Below are 17,761 nucleotides of genomic sequence, written 5' to 3'. Positions count from 1 at the left end.
ATTATCAATCTGGCTGACTTGTAATTAAAGAAAGTAGCATTTACAAGTTCTTTTGATTGAAACTGTAAACACAGAAGCTATATTTTAGTGTCATTACCACTGTCAAAAAAAAAAAAATCAAGGTCATAAGTTTTTCCTAGATTGTATTAAGAAATTAATGTAGTTTTATCACACCCTACTTACTTTCTAGGTTACCTAAGTAATATGAAAAGGTGATAATTTTTCTTTGAAACTTACAAGTACAATTTGCATATACATGATTTTGAGAATTTGTTAACCTCAAGATACAACTATATTCTAATACCATTATTTTAAATTTAAAGACATGGATCTTTACAAGACCAAAATAACCCAAATAACCCACAGGCATAGGGTTTTTTTTTTTTCTTTTTTCTTTTTTTGTTTAAACAAATGTGCACCACGATGTTTCAACAAGTAAGGCAAATGCCATGAATGTGAAAGCTGAAGTTTGCAATTTACCACATCTAGAACCCAGGGGAGGTGAATTAGACAGTAGTGGTAGCCATTCTACTTAAACAATCAGGTAAACCTCATGACAAATTGGTTTGCAGCATTAAAACTGTCCATTTAAGTTTCTTTTTTCTTGATGATTAGAGGTCCCACGTTGTCTCCAGTCTCTTCATTGTGTTTTGTGTGGGCCCCATCACAGAATGGGAACTAGGAAAAGAAAGAGAGAATATGAAATATCTAACCTCCCAATCAGTATTATGCTTGGCAGAGTGAAGTTAGGCTTCATTCTTACACATAATTCTTCTTGGCTACCAGATATAGGCTTTCTAAAGGAGTATATATAAAGTACATATACTAAGTACGTGGAAGAAACTGACTTTTAGATAACACACTCAGCTGAATTTCACTGTGATATTTAATTATGAATGCTGCAAACCTTTTCCATGTTTTTTTTACTCATTATGTTTCTAGTGGACTGTAAATATTATCTACCTATAACATTTTTATTTTCTTGGTACTGGGGATCAAATCCAGGGCCTTGTGGATATCAGGCAGGTGCTCTAGAACTCTGACTCCAGGCCTATTTGTAAAATGTTAAGTTCATTCACTTAAAATTAATTTGCATACCTGTAATGCCAGTATTTGGGAGGCTGAGAAAAAAGGATCACAGGTTTGAGGGCAGCCTCAGCAATTTAGCTAGCCTCAGGAACTGTTTCAAAATAAAAAATAAAATTGGGCTGGAGGTATAAATAAAATTGGGCTTGGAGGTAAAATGACCGTAGGTTCAATCCCCAGTACCATAAATAAATAGTTGCATACGATTTCTATGTTGAAATATTGCTTTGCAGCAATTATTCCCTCAAAACTTTTCATTTTTCATATCCTAAATTTCTCTTTCAAACTAAGCTATCCACGTTGTCCTCAATATCAGGATCCTTCTGCCTCAACTTCCTGAGTACCTGGAGATTATAAGTATGCAACATCACATTCAACTGCAATGTTTTTTAATAGTACTTTTTATATAGTTTTAATATAGTACTTTATATTGATTTCTGGAATTATTGCATTAAATCAGAATCATGCCCAAAATTCATGTAATTATATTTGTTCATTACTGATTTCAAATTTAAGTAAATAAAGTTTAGTCAAGGGCCAAAATGAATAATTTCAAGATCATCAATTTCTCAATACACTGTACATGCTAATGGAATATATTTATTAAAATCAGTTCAAATTCTCAATGTAAGTAAATGAATGGTAATTAATTGGCATTGAAATGGGCTGAGCCTGGTTGTGCATAAATCTAGTTCTAGAGTTTGGGAAGCTGAAACAAGAGGACTGCAGGTTTGAAACCGACCAGCCTTGGCAATTTAGAAAAACTCTCAGCAACCTAGAGAGACCCTGTTTCAATATACAAAATAAAAAGGGGCCTGGGGGTATAGCTCAGAGGTAGAATGCCTCTGAGTTCAATCCCTCAGAACCAACCAACTAACCAACCAACCAAAAAAAAAAAAAAAAAAAAAGGCAAATTATATTAATAATGTTTTTTCAGGAAGTATCTTATTTTTTACTTTTCTATGCAGGAGAAAGACAATATGTGGTGGATATGTACTTTCAAACATATCTTCAAAGTATAGTAGGTTTTTTAAATTAAATAACAATGTAATAAAAACATAGGAATTTTATAGCCCTCTTTCATTCTGAAATCTGTTAACAATTTAAGTTAACAATTTTAAGAAAGGCAGACTGCTACATGCAGTGCCTCATTTGGATGTGTCTGGAGTCTTGGAAGCTTGACTACCCTACGTTCTCCTACAGATGGACCTTGAGAGCTTGTTTGGACGTTTTAGCAGGGGAGCGCAGATACACCTATACCCTTGACCGAGACCGATCCACCTCTATTCGGGGAAGGTCGTCCTCTTTGACTGAGCATGCAGCTTTGGGAGGGACACACATGGAGCAGTGAGGGAGGAAGGGGAACACCCGCCTAACCTACCAGATCAGCCGAATCAACTCTGGCGATCAATGAGGTGACAGATGTCGCAACCAGATCGCCCTGACATCCTTATATTTTTTTATTTTTTATTATTTTGTGGGTCTGGGGAGGAACCCAGACGTATTCGACCTCCAAGCTACACCCCCTGCCCAATTTTTTATTCTTTATTTTAAAACAGGGTCTCACTGTATTGCAGAGGGCCTCACTAAGTAGCTGAGGCTGTCCGTGAACCGTGATCCTCCGGTCTCAGCCTCCCAAATGCTGGGATTACAAGCGTGTGCCACCATGCCTGACTTGGAAAGTTCAACTTTGAAATTTATTAAATTGTCAAGCAAAAAAACTAAAACAAAAACCCAAATGATATATTTAATTCAGCTGACAAACTATAAGTTTGTTCTAAGACTAGTATTTGTTTCAACACATTTTGGAAAAACTTTGAGTCAAATTGGGTGAATTTCCTGTATGTCCAGAGAGTATCCTACTATGCTAACCCAATTTAAAAACTATAAAGCCTAATCGGGCGTGGTGGTGCACACCTGTAATCCCCACACTTGGGAGGTGGAGACAGGAGGATCGTGCAGGTTCGAAGCCAGCCATGCTGGCTTAAGAGACCCTGTTTCCAAATTTAAAAAAAAGTATAAAATAGGTCTGGGAGTGTAGCCCGGAGGTAGAAGGGCTTCCAGGAACCCCAGTACCACTAAACAGACAAACAAACAAACAACAAAAAACAAACTATAAATCTTAAAAAGACAGAAAAATAACATAAAACTGGATAGGAGGAGAATAGCATTAGGGGAAAAACACTGCAGATCTTGTTCTTCACCTGGAAATCCAGCAACACTTTCTGCCTCAGCCACCCAAGCTGCTGGGATTAGAAGTTTGCACCACCACACCAGGCTGAACTTTGTGCTTTTAATGAGAATTCTGATGCTTTTTCCAAGAAACTTACCTGAGATTCTTCTGAATCATTACCATGACCTGAACTGAGAAATATAACCATTTTGGTTGAGAAAGAAAACTAGTAATGGATCTTAGAGGCTACCTTAGAGAATATGATATTTTATACTGATCTCATGTACTTAATTTAATCAGACTTAAGTCAGTGGATATGACATGAAAATGTATAAGAGAAATTAAAATTTTATAGGACTACACACCCAAAAGTGTACTGTCAAGTAATCTAACCTATGTTTGGAACAGTTTCTATGGAGAAATGGATTAGGTACAACTAACAACCCTAATAGGATGACAGCTTCCCAGCTCTTTCACACCCATACTTCTACCAAAACAGAAACAAGCCTGCCATCACCACCACCACCAAAAACCAAATCTCAAACTCCAAAGTTATAAATGACAGAAAATAATTCTACATATCATTCTCAGGTAGGTGGGGGAGATGGGAATCTAGCATACCTTTTGTTCCTTTTAAGGGCCAAGTTTACAAGATAACACTTTCAGAGAAAGCACTGTCTCAAATAGTACCTTCCCTGAGATTACATTAGTCATCCTTTACTACCTCTTTTCATTCTTAATTAAAATATGGACAGTTTTTTTGTGTGAAATAGTATAAAATAGACCAGTTTTTTAAACAGCAGAAGGCATACCAAACCTGGAAGAGGAAGAAGAAGAATATTCAAAAGTGAAGTTTTTGTATGTTACTAAGTGATCTGACTCATTATATATGGATGTCTGCAACTTAAGAATAAATTAGAATAGCTGGGTGTAGTGGCATATGCCTGTAATCCCGACAACTTGGGAGGCTGAAGCAAGAGGATTCCAAGTTAGAGGATAGATAACCTTGAAAACTTACTGAAACACTGTCTAAAAATTTTTATGAAGGGCTGGGAATGTAGCTTAGTGGTAAATTGCTTCCATACAATTTGCAAGATCCTGGGTTCAGTCCCAGCACCTTGCAAAACAAAACGAAACCAAAAACCAAACAAAAAGAATACATTAAAAGTGAACATGTAATATTTTCTTGATTGGTAAAAAGTAGTTTAGACTTTGTTATAAATAAAAGTAGGTTTTAGGAAAAAGGATTGAATATAAATTCAATATAACTATTTAATCCACGGTGTTAATTGTAAGTCTGTGAATTGGCAAGTAAGTGTGTGACCTGGCAGCTTTGTGATAACCTTAGGAAGCTCAGGAATGTTGGGAGTTTTCAATGTATCTTTATGAAAAAGTCATTAACTTGAATAATATTCAGTGAATCCTTAACTGATTCATGCAAAAATAACATATGCTCCAGATTCAATGAATATTCAGAACTGGCAAATACTGGATACTAAGGGAGACAGTATTAGCAAAAAAGAACCTCCCTTCCTTCAAAATCCACTGAGATGACTGAAAATAAAACTACTGTATGTCATTCCTTTTCTTGACGTCTATCTATGGGAAATGGCTTTATCATCTAGGAGCTTTTATTGTAAAATGAAAGAACAGTCATGGATATTTTGTTGAATTAATCTATTAAACATTTAAACCACTAGCTTGTGTCCATTTGTGATTCGTCCTGACAAACCTAAACTCTTAGTTTAAGAAAGCTTTATTATTTAAATAAATATTATAATAAAGCCTTACACTCTGGAACACACATAGTTGAAGGAAACTCTCATAACCTCAAAGCCAAGCTTTAGAGTTCCCTCAAGTAGTTACCTTACTTTTTCCTTTTTTTTTTGGTAGTGGGGATGGAATCCAGGGGTATTCTACCTCCGAGCCACACTTTCAGCGCAATTTTTTATTCTTTATTTTGAAACAGGGTCTCACAGAGTTGCAAATGGCCTAAGTAGTTGAAATTGTCAGCGAACTGTGATCTTCCTGTCTCAGTCTCCCAAATGCTGGGATTATAAGAATGTGCCACCATGCAGGGCTCACATTATTTTCCATTCTCTACTTTATTTACTACAATTTTGGCATATACTCAGACTGCTAACATTTCTTTACTGTAATTCACATTTTTAACTCTCTTGAAGACAGTTTATCTTCTCTTCTAATTACTCGGTTGAAATGACACCCAAAGGTCAAATGGTTACCTGCTTACCCCATCTGTCTTGCTATAAGAGTCTATTCACCTGGCTGTCTGCCCAGGCTAAAGGTCAGCATCAAATTTTTGAGAATTTTCCCTTTTCCACTTTGAAGTCATAGTTTTAATTTTATTCTAACCCCTCTGGCCCATTCCATCTCCTCTACTGAATCTTGCTCCTTTTTCCCCAAAGAGAAGTCTCCAAACTTTTGTCTCTTATTCTTGATTTGATTTTTATCAGTCTCAGGATCTTGCATGCCTACACTTGGCTCATCAGCTTTGTAGATTGATCATTATCTCAACCCTGATGTCTAAGCCTTACGCCCACATTCTGGAACAGCTGTGGTATATTTCCACTCAACTGTCACCTCAAATCCTTTTTGCAAATGAACTCTTTGCAACTGAATGCCTTATGTCCTAGCAAATCAGCTTTTTATACTGAATTTGTTTAGCATACAGTTCTTCTAATCTAAATGCTTGGATCCTTTAGTGAGCTATAGCCCCTCCCTCACCCAGCCCTGGCCTCCACATAAATAACTGAATTTGGCTGATTTTTCCTTCAAAATATTTCATGCATCTGTTTATTCTCCATTTCAGAGCTAGCACACTACCCTAACTTTGACTAAAATTCCCGCCCAGGACTGTAGTCCCTACCCTACATAACATGTTTGGAAGCACAAATTCCTACAACTGGCACTGAAGACTCTCAAATCCTGATGTGCGTGCGTGCGGGGCATGGTGCAGAAACCAGACAGGAGTCTTCATTTATAACACTTTTCCTCCTATTATTTCTTTTAGACTTTGAGAAAGGATTCCTAATATTTGCAGCTCATTATCATCCACCACCTATCTTTTTGGGGAAGATTTAACTTCCAAATATGTATTACTATGCTTTCCCAGAAAAGTCTAGCTCATCATATAAGGTTTCTTTTATCTTCCTTTTATTTCAAGCACTTGTACTACATTTACTATACATTTTTAAGAAATCTATTGCCTAACTATTTAACTTTCTTCATGCATGTACTTTTAATTAGAGCTAATGGAACTATTTAAGATCATTACAACCCCAACAGAAATTGTATAATTTCTAGATGAATTACTTTCTATGTTTTGGTGAACTAGAGATTGCAGCCATAGGCACACCTTTTAAAAAACAAACCAATTGTTCTGAATATTATTTTCTAGCAGCCCCATGAGTACTTACTAACAATTCCACATTCAAATATAGTGCTCTTCTTAACGTAAGACTTGATGTAATGGGCTATTTATTTTTGGTTCATATTCTATATATTCACCAAATACTTTTTGGGCACAATGACATAACCTAAGGCCTATATGACTGGATTATACATGGTATTGGGAAAGATGGATTAGTGAAATATATTTTCTAGTACCTAATACATAACTATAATATATGATTCATAAAAATGGTTCTTCCTTCCTTCTTTTACTTCCTACCTACCTCGCTGAGGATCAAACCCATAGCCTGATCCACTGTGCATCTTATATTACTGAGCTATTCACCCATATAAATAATTTCTTTTTCTTTTTTAGACCTTTTATTTTTAGTGAAATCCATTGAGAGCTAACAGTAACAGTTCATATAGTGTTTTCAACACATTTCTCACAATAAACCAGAAATTCCCAAATCATTCAGTATAAGTTCATTCAAGATGAACTTGGGTGAGAGTAGGTTATATCACCGTTGGATTATCAGCTGCCATAATATCTAAAACAAAAGGTATCACAAGTGGTACTTCTATAAGAAATGTGATGATACAATTTTTATAAAAGAAAATAAGTTTAAGAATTCTCTATTATTAGATTTTTACAGCAGCTACAGCTGAAGGAAGATTTAGGATATTTATCAATAAGAAATTTAAGGGTAATTTTTCAAGTTTCCATTAAAATTTCTAAGACTTGCCCTAGTCCCAAGCTTAGAAGCGCAGACAACCATAAATAACAACAACGAAGAAAACCAACTTTACTTCTTCTGTTTCTCTTTGTGTTTAGGCTGCACTCTCCCATTTCCTAGGATAGTTGAAGCCAAGATTCACTTGGGGAGGAAATCCAAGATTAAATTTAAGATATTTTTCTTTCTTTTTGTCTAAGAACATGGTTAAATTGCCCGAATTTAATGAGAATATGATGTAATTTTATTGCCTGGTGGTTATACATTTTAGTAAATTGATCTACTAAGAGTTTATGGAAAATCCATTTCAAAAGAAGAGAGGAGCTGGGTGTGGTGTAGCATGCTTGTAATCCCAGCATTCGGGAGGCGGAGACCGGATGATCACTGTTATCAGACAGTCTCAGCTACTTAGTGAGGCCCTTTGCAACTCAGTGAGATCCTGCTTCAAAAACTAAAAAGGCTAAAAACTAGGACTTGGGGTGTAGCTCTAAGGTACAGTGCCCCTAGGTTCCACATTCCCCATACCTAAAAAAAAAGAAGAGAGGAACAGTGATATTTTAATTTGTGGTGACAGAGTTTGGTAGAATAGTTTAAAAAGAAATGCTAAATTAAAAAATGGTATTATAAGGCTTGTTTTCCTCACCTTTTTGGACCTCCAGCAACGGCAGTAAACCGCTTTATCTCCCAAATCCTCCATGTCAAAAGCATGTACTACCTTAGGATTGTCTTTCTGGATATGAAGATTTACCATAGCTTTGCTGCGATGATCTTTAACATAGAATCTTTTGTAAGCTAGGTAACCAATTGCAGCTGTTCCAGCAGCAATGGTAACTGCTGCAATCCATTCAACTGGAAAAGGGAAAGAAAAGAGGAATGATTATCTAAATCAAAATATACACTCATACCATTCTTGAATGTTTAGAAAATCCAATTTTTCAGTATTCAACAGCCCAACAGTCAAAGATTTTAATGTTAACAAAATGATAACACACTGGTGTAACAATCCTTTGTTAATACTTTCCCCAGCTCTTACTAAGGCAGTTTATTTTCTATTGAGTGATGACAGCTAAATTAAGATAGAAATAAATAAAGCTTATTTTCCCTTCTGTAAGATACAGAAAAAGAAACAAGCCTTACTCTTTAATGTGTTCATAAATATTTTAAATAACACAAGAGAGTATAGGTATCAAGTGCTTAAAAGAAAAAATAAAACCTGAAAAATAAAAATTTAGATTGCAAATAAGAAAAAAAGTATAAGGAGGTGATTATATTAACAAAAGGACTCATCATTTTGTTCATTTAAATAGCAAGATCCCTTAGTGATTTTAGAATGATTTAATTTACCAAAGTTTAATTTTAACTAGTGCATGAAGCATAACCACAAAGATTTAGCATCTGAAAACAAAATAAGTATGCATAAACCAAAACTACTCTTAAAGCTAAACATTTAAGGGAATATATCTTGCAGGATTATAGGTTACAAAGTCATTCAAAAGCCTGATTTTTACAAAAGTGCTTATTAAAATAAAAATCATGCCAGGCGTGGTGGTGCACACTTGTAATCCCAGCATTCGGGTGGCTGAGACCAGAGGATCGCAGTTTGCAGACACCCTCAGCTACTTAGTAAGACCCTTTGCAACTCAGTGAGAGACCCTATTTCAAAATAAAGAATCAAAAATAGGAGGCATAGCTCAGAGGTAGAATGCCCCTGGGTTCCAGACCCAGTACCGCAAAAAACAAAACAAAACGAAAAACCACCATAATATGCTAATTTGATATAACATATGATCAATATAATTAACAATTATTCTTATTTAAAAACTCTAAATTTCTATTATCCATAAGTGGATAATTATCTGAATACCCTACAAACTTTACTGATGTCATTCTACTTTTGAATAATAATAAAAATGTGTTTGACTAACAGGCCATTTATTTATTCTTTTTGTGCAGTTTTTCAAGGAGTCCTCAGAATCCCAAATGCTTAACGACTACCCCAGCTCCAGGCAGTGATGGAGAGAAGGAAGTTCTGTATAATCTGGTTAGTCTCAGCCTCAGGAGAGTTGTCTACTCCCAGCATGGAGAGGGCTGCAGGACGGCGTTCAGCAAGGGTCAGGATAAGCACGCTGGACTGCTCCCCAGCACTTCCTGAGTCACATCTTCACAGGGTTTGAAATAAGTTCCCAGACTATCAAATAAAGCCCTAGGGAGATTAAGTATAAAAAACACATTCCAAGGCCAAATGAAAACACATGAGAATAATTAACCTTAAGGCTTATTTGCACTGAATCAAATTTCCCATTTCATTAATGTGATCAATCAACATACCTAACAATGCCTTACATAAAGTTGGAGCTCAATCTTAAAAACTCGGAAAGAAAAGTCTTCCTCACACTTATTTTCTTTTATCTTGTTCTTCTAGTTTATTTAATAATTTTGTTTTTAGTCAAATGGTTCTAATTAGCATGTTCCGTGGTTTCTATTTTCTACTATAGCAGTTGTTTCTGTTTTTGTGGTACTGGGGACAGAATTCCAGACATCTTGCATGACAGGCATGCATTCTATCACTGAGCTACATCCCCAAACCTGAATTTTTCTTTATAAAGTAACTTGGATTGTTTTCCTTCCCACATTTCCATTCCTTGCTATAACCCCTTAAAATAAACATTAACATTTTGTCCTTCCCAGGTGATGCAGGACTGAGAAAGCAAGTTAAGTCATGTGTCAACCTTTGGCCCCATTAGAGGGTGTTATTTTACCTCCTAAGTTACTGAGGTGAGAGAGAGTGAGAGACTTCCAGTCCTATATTTATTTATTTTTATTTATTTATTTTTTTTTAACGTTTGAAACAGTCTCACTAAATTGCTGAGGCTGTCCTCTAACCTGTGATCCTCCTATCTTAGCCTCTCACATACTGGAATTACAGGAATAAGCCACCATGCCCATTCAGAAGATGTTCTTAAAATATGCATTTTGTATAGACTTCTCTTGAATTTTAGTGCTGCTTCACAGTAGTACCCTAGGGTGTTTCCAAGCAGGGCTATAATTTTGCTGTCATTTCTGCTTGATTTGGGATCTTCCTTTTTGATGCATTACTTTGGAGGTTGTATCCTCAAGTTATAACCCTAGACCCTCCCCCTTTTTTAAATTTTGAAACAGGGTCTTGCTAGGTTGCTGAGAATCTCGCTATGTTGCCGAGGCTGTCCTTGAAACTGCGATCCTCATGTCTAAGCCTCTAAAGTACAGGCATGTGCCACTATGCCTGGCTTACCATGGCACTTTCTTAGGAAAATATTCCCATGTATGAAGCTATACTAGCTATTGAAAAGCCACTCTTAATAGCTAATGTATTTATTATAAATGGACTAAAACACTGCTTTGCAAAGCATATGCTTGATATTTGCTGAATGCTGTCTTTAATACAAACTTAAAAGGGGTTAATATCCCAAGACTAAAATAACATAAGCCCCTAAATGTTGATCTTACTTTTTAGGGGACTTATGAAGTATTTCCTAACATATTTGTTTTAATGGTGCAAAAAGTCATAAGATCCAAATAAATACAATTGGCTAGTAATATAAAAAAATCCTATAAGGAACTGCTATATGAAATTCCTGAGTCAAAAAATCTTTCCTATTTGTTAAAATATTCTTCTGTTCTCTTCTTATATTACCAACTGAATGCATTTGGTGACTTTTTTTTTTTTTTTAAAAAGCCTTTACCCTGCTGGAGTTTTTAAATGATGGAAGAAATGACAAAATAACTGGCACAGAGAAGAGGGAACATCACTGGTATCACTTAAAGAAATGGAAGCTGATTCTAGACTTCAGCCTAGAGTGACTGCCCATGGGGATTCAGAGCATGTACTCTCTGACCCTACCCACCACATGTCATTTAGAACCCTAAGCAAAAGTCACAGTACTCTATGTGCTAGAAAAATAGCATTTCTGTTCTCATCAATTAAGTATTTTAGAATCATAGAGCTAGATAAGGGCTTAAGAAAAGAATTATATTATTTTCCCTTCTCAAATTCTCTAATTTCATTGGTGGAGGGGCAGTGGGGGGGAGACAACCCTCAAGAGTTCCCAGAAATAAAGAGGTTACAGGCCTGGTAGCGGCACATGTCTATAATCCCAGTACTTGGGAGGCTGAGACAGAAGGATCCCAGGACCTACTATCTCAACTTAGCAAGACCCTCTTTCAAAATAAAAAATAAAACATGGATGGGAATGCAGCTTGGAGGTAGAATGCCCCTAAGTTCATGTCCATGTTCTCTCCCCCCTTCTCCCTCTCCCCCCCCCTTTCTCTTACACACACACACACACACACACACACACACACACACACACACACACGTTGCTTTTTTTCTTACATTACTCTAGCCTGAGTTAGTCTTTTCTAGAAAAAAGCTACAGATGCCACTGGCAACTCTAGGGAAAAGGAAAATATAAGCCGGGCATGATGATGCATACTTGTGATCCCAATATTTGGGAGGCTGAGACAGGAGGATTGTAGGTTCGCCTCCAGTTTCATCTACTTAGTGAGACTGTGTTTCAAAATAAAGAATAAAAAAATAGGGCTGTGGATGGAGCTCACAGGTAGAATGCCTTTGAGTTCCAGTCCCAGTACTGAAAAAAAAAAGACAGAAAAATATACATATAGATATAGACAAAAATGGACTAAAAAGTCAACAATTAAGAGAACTGAAAACAAGAGAAAAGTAATCAAATAATAAAATTCAAGTCACATCCAGTCTTTGTTAGGTATATGTCTATTACGAATGGTCAAAACTTCAAAGAGACTTTACCAAGATCCAGTGTTTAAAGACTTTTCATTTGGCACCTTTTAGATACTAGGTCAAAACTGGCCCCCAATCTTGAGCATTACTTCTGCTGCTTCTGGCTTATTTTCACTTTTTTTTTCTATAGTTATTCCATATCAAACCTCATCCTACCCAACCTTTCTTAATAAAATAGCTATCTACACAAATACCATTAGAGAGCAGAAACAAAGAGAAAGGTAACATTTCAAAACAACTTCCTCTTACTTTTCCCTTGGTCTATTGTTGTATAACATGTAACTTCTGGTTTTCTCTCTTAAAATTATTTAGAGTTGAAGACATGGATTTAGTCTCCACTCCCACACCTTTATTTATAACCCATTTCTCAGATTTTCTTTACCGTGAGGATTATTTTGCTTTACTTAGAAATCTCACCCTTCTCCTTTCCCTTCAGCCCTTTTTTGGCCCCAAACTGCCTTCTCTGGTCAACTGCCACAGAATCAGAATGTTCCTTTTCTTCAGGAGCGGGGGAGGACAACTGTTGAAACCCTTCTTCTGAGATTTTCTACACACTGGTGGGCTGGGCCTGGTAATGCACTATTTTCCCTTCTCCTTTCTCCAGGATTGGCATACAAGAATATTCAGTGTGAGTTGAATAAAAAATAATGAACAATTCATTAATTTTTTTGTGTGATATTGGGGATTGAACTCAGGGGAGTTCTACCTCCAAGGTATATTCCTATATTTTTAATTTTGGAACAGGGTCTCACTAAGTTGCTGAGGCTGACCTTGAACCTGCGATTCTCCTGACTGAGCCTTCCAAGTACTGGGGATTAAAGGCATGCACCACAATGCCCAGCTAATTTAAACTTTAATTTCTTCTGTCTACTAAAATGATTTATCTTTACCTTCTTTTTAACCTATTGTATCAAAGTATGCAACTTATTTGGGAGACTGAAACAGGAGGATCACAGGTTCAAGGACAGCTTCAGCAACTTAGACCCTGTTTCAAAGTAAAAAATAAAATAGGGCTGGGGTATAGCTTAGAAGTAGAATGCCCCTGGGTTCAATCCCTATTACCACGAATAACAATAACAACAACAAAAACTTTAGTATGGAATATTTCAGAAATATACAGAGTTCATGTGAAGATAAACCCCATTTTATCCTCTCCAAATTCCAACAAGTATCAACTGACTGCCAATCTTATTTCACTTATAGCTCCCAATCCCACCCTCATTAATTTATTGCTTATAACCTTTTTTTTTTTTTTTTTGGTGGGTCTGGGGATGGAACACAGAGGCATTTGACCTCTGAGCTATATATACTCCCTGCCCTATTTTTTATTCTTTATTTTGAAACAGGGTCTCACTGAGTTGCAGAGGGCCTCACTAAGTAGCCGAGGCTGTCTGCGAACCGCGATTCTCCAGTCTCAGCCTCCAGAATGCTGGGATTACAAGTGTGCGCCACCATGCCTGGGTGCTTATAACCTTTAAGAGCAATCTTTCCTGGCTTGGTGGCGCACTGTTGTAATCCCAGGATTTGGGAGGCTGAGACAGGAGGATTAAGGTTCTTGGACAGACTCAGCTACTTAATGAAGCCCTTTGCAATACAGTGAGACCCTTTTTTTTTTTTTTGGTGGTACTGGGGGTGGAACCCAGGGTGTTTCCACCTCTGGGCTATACTCCCAGCCCTTTTTTAATATTTTATTTGGAAACAGGGTCTCACAAAGTTGCTGATAGCCTCACTAAGTAGCCGAGGCTGGCTTTGAACTTGTGCGATCCTCCTGTCTCAGCCTCCCAAGCGCAGGGATTACAGGCATGTGCCACCATGCCCAGCTAAGACCCTGTTTTAAAGAATAAAAAATCAGGCTGGGGGTGTAGCTCAGAGGTAGAATGCCCCTGGGTTCCATCCCCAGTACCGCAAAAAAAAAAAAAAAAAAAAAAGCAATCATTTTTTTCCTCAGCATGATTTGCATATTTCATCTTAGGAAAAAAAGTCCCTTAAATGGTTACTTCCAATGACTCAATTGAGTATGTTGAGGTTAAATGAATTGGAAAATTATGAATTCAAGGAAGTAAAAGAAGAATTCATGATATGAAGTTTGGGTTACTTTGAAATGTAATGATAAGGGTTTGGATGATAACAAAGAAGGTAGATAAGCCTATGTTTTGTAACTTGTGGACAAAGCCATTTATGAAAAAAGTGTTTTGGGGGAGAGGCAGTTAAAAAGACACTTTAAAAATATTTAGCTTATTATTTTTTTAAAGATGAGGGTGAATTATGAGTCACTTTAGACTCAAGAAAACCTTTATGAGGAGCTAAATATTTAAAAGTAATAAGCATCAGCGAGGCAAGAGTCAAAGCAGAAGAAAATGGCACATGGAGGCAGTGGAGAGAGCACTTAGAGAGCTCATCTCTTTCTTACAAACAAAAGTATGACAGCAGATTCCACGCAGTACGGAGGAATTAAGGAACAGCCTGAGTTCTGAAAGGTTATCCACTAGACATAAGGAAGAATCATAAGAGACTGGGGAAATGGAGTTACTTAGTGTTGAGAACTACAATGAGCCCAGTGTGGTGGAACACACCTATAATCCCAATACTTGGGAGGATGAGACAGGAGGACTACAGGTTTGAGGGCAGCTCAGCAAATAAAGATTTTCATCAACCTGGTGAGACCCTGTTTCAAAAAAAAATAAAATAGGGCTGAAGGTATAGCTTAGAGGTAGAATGCCCATGGGTCCCATCCCCAGTAAGGAACACACACACATATACCTATAATGAACTAAGGGTCTCATTAACCAAACTGGTGTAAAGAGCCATCAACTGGACCCAGATCTCTGGCAAGATTTCAATTCTAATCACTCATTTTCCTACCTCTCCCTTACATGGATCCTGGTCTGGTCCTCATACACTATTGTTACTTTTTTATGAAGAATTTATCATGCACATACACACTCCTTTTACTTTGTTTTTTGGTACTGACAGAACCCAGGGGTGGTCTACTACGGAGCCACATCCCTAGCCTTTACTTTTTGACATAGAATCTTTGTAAATTGTCTAGGCTAGCATCAAACTTGAAATCTTCTTGACTCAGCCTCCTGAGTAGTACCTGGGATTAAAGGCATATGCCACTGCACCTGGCTCTTATGTTTATTTAGCATCTATAGTGCTGGCCATTGTCACATACCATTCTAAGGCCTTTATAATTTGTGAATTAGCTTCAATGGGAACAGATATAAGCATATTCCCTTAAAAGACCTAAACTGATTTTAAATCCATAGAAATTAAGAGATTTGGTTTAAAATTGAGAGTAGTCATCTTTGAACTCCCATATAGCCACCACGCCCGGCTCTATGCTTTTCAATGAAATAAGAGTAGTTGTTCAAATAATAAAGTTGAGTACTTTAAATTTGAGCTAATAATTTGCTTCAATAAGTGATTTCCTATTCCTTTGACAATGCAAACTAATGGGAAAGTCATCTTTGAACTCCCATATAGTGAGACTTAAAAAAACACCAACCCCCCAAAAAAATTGCCTTGATTGCAGAAAAAATTAGCTTGCATATAGCGATGACACAGAAGTTCACCTGCTTCCTATTTCTACAGTATGCTACCTCAACAGTAGCTTTCAGTAGATTTCAGGAGCTGAGTAAGTGGCTACTGTGGAAGCTGAGGTAGGAAGATCACAAATGATTCAGCGGAGGCAACTTAGTGAGATCCTTCCTCAAAAAATAAGTAAATAAATAAATAAAATAAGAGCTGGAGACATAGCTCAGTGGCAGAGCATTTACATACCTGAGAGCAACTCTGGGCTTAGTCTTCAGCATCATACATACACACAACCTTCCTCCAAAAAACCCTAAATAGAGTTCAGTGCTTCTTTACACAAAATGGCATCATATTTTAAACAAAAATACATTTGTAATCTCAGACATGTATACAGTCTATTTAAAAAAATGGGCAGTATTAGTCACACGATCATTGTATTCAATGGTCTTATTCCTCCGATTCGTTTTTATAAAAAAAAATCATTATTTTAAAGGAGCTTCCAGACAAGCATCCTTTAATTTAATTTTTGCAAACAATCACATTATTATCAATATTATTAATAACTGAGAAACGTTAGTAGGAACTTCTTATAGATCTGGCACTAGAGATACTCAACATATATTGATGAATCAATGGGACTAATCTTAATTACCTTGTGGACATTCTCTTTAACTTTTCTCAACTACAGTTACAGTAAACAAATGTTGGAGAGTGATGTTTATACCTAGGCAGAGAGATCACATATATCGTGGAGCTCGTAATAACTGTTAAGTGTAGATTCATACTAAACAAGTTTGCCCCCAACACCACATGCTAGGTGTTAAAACACTGGAAAAACTGAAGACCTCGTATCGGGTTTCTTCACCTTAAAAAAAATCTGCAAAACTAAGAGATGATCACTCATGCGCCGCTTCAGGATTGCAGGAAACCGACATTTCAGATTCCACGTAGATTTCAGCGTCAGAAGGGAAAACGTCTGTTTCCCCCTCATTTTCCTTTTTTCCCCTGCCCTGCGACTGAAGGACACAGCGGCATTTGGGGGGAAGAAGGAGAGCGAGCGAGCAGCGGGATCATTAGGTGTCGGGGCTCTGCTGCTCAGAGACATCGTGGATCTGAGCTGGGTAGGCGCCTGCTGCCCTAAGCCACCGTCCATCCCTACCCTGACCTCGCCGCTGACCCGTCCCGCCCGGAGCCCGCAGCGGCGCAGCGCTTGCCCTTCTGCACCTCAAGGTTATAGGACCCGCAGGCGGGTAGGAGCGCGGACGCCAGAGGAGCTGAGGGCGCTGCAGCGCTGCGCAGGCCGCCGGCCACACCCGCTCCCGGGCCCCACTTCACCTCGCACGCTGGAATTGGATGTCAGACCCATGGCGCAGTCGTTCTACGGTGTGTGCACAGGACACGAGTACGAACAGGCAGGCTCCCACGGCAGGAGTCCAGGTACCAGAAACGTCCAGAGGGCGCCGACTCCGGCTGCCACCGCGCAGGCGCCGCAGCCGGCTGGAAGCACGTGTGTGGAGGCCCGGGCGGATGTGAGCATGCGCGGAGCCGTGCGGCCGGTCTGCGGGAAGCCTGGAGCCCGGATCCTGACAGCCCCTGGAGCGGAGAGGAAGGACTCCGAGAGGCGGCGCCCAAGCCTACGGAATCCCGAGCAGCAGGGCCCTGGGGATAGAGTCCGGGCCAAGGTTTACATCTCTTCCAGGTGTGTGGACTGCGGGTGGCCAAGGACAGGTGCCAGTAGGATACCTCCCTTAACCAGAGATATGATATGACCTAACATTTTCTTGGTTAGTTGTTTAATTTTACCTACAAGGCCAGGCGTAGTTTTCATTTACGATGCCAGAGGCAAACACAAAGGACTCAATGACACAATCCCGTGTCGGGACACCCCATGGTTCCCAGTGTTCATCCATCCCTCTCTTCTACCTTTGACACAGTCATCCACTCAGGGCCTTGGAACCTGCCCTGTCGGGAGGTCAAGCAAAAGGAAAGAATTATATATATACGCACACACACACACACACA

At 38.1% G+C, this 17,761-nt stretch overlaps 1 protein-coding gene across 1 annotated transcript; it reads right to left on the bottom strand.

Annotated features, from left to right (window-relative positions):
• Positions 1 to 363: 363 nt before the first annotated feature.
• Positions 364 to 17,105, bottom strand: CISD1 (CDGSH iron sulfur domain 1; the record flags this gene model as incomplete). The annotated part of the gene is made up of 3 exons (XM_080699513.1): positions 364 to 678; positions 8,048 to 8,253; positions 17,075 to 17,105. The coding sequence occupies 3 exons, from the start codon at positions 17,103 to 17,105 to the stop codon at positions 589 to 591; spliced, it is 327 nt and encodes a 108-aa protein (XP_080555639.1). The 3' UTR covers positions 364 to 588.
• Positions 17,106 to 17,761: the final 656 nt, after the last annotated feature.

Source organism: Muscardinus avellanarius, assembly GCF_963383645.1.
Source record: "Muscardinus avellanarius genome assembly, chromosome: 7".
NCBI lineage: Eukaryota > Metazoa > Chordata > Mammalia > Rodentia > Gliridae > Muscardinus > Muscardinus avellanarius.
This window is presented reverse-complemented; position numbering and strand designations above follow the sequence as displayed.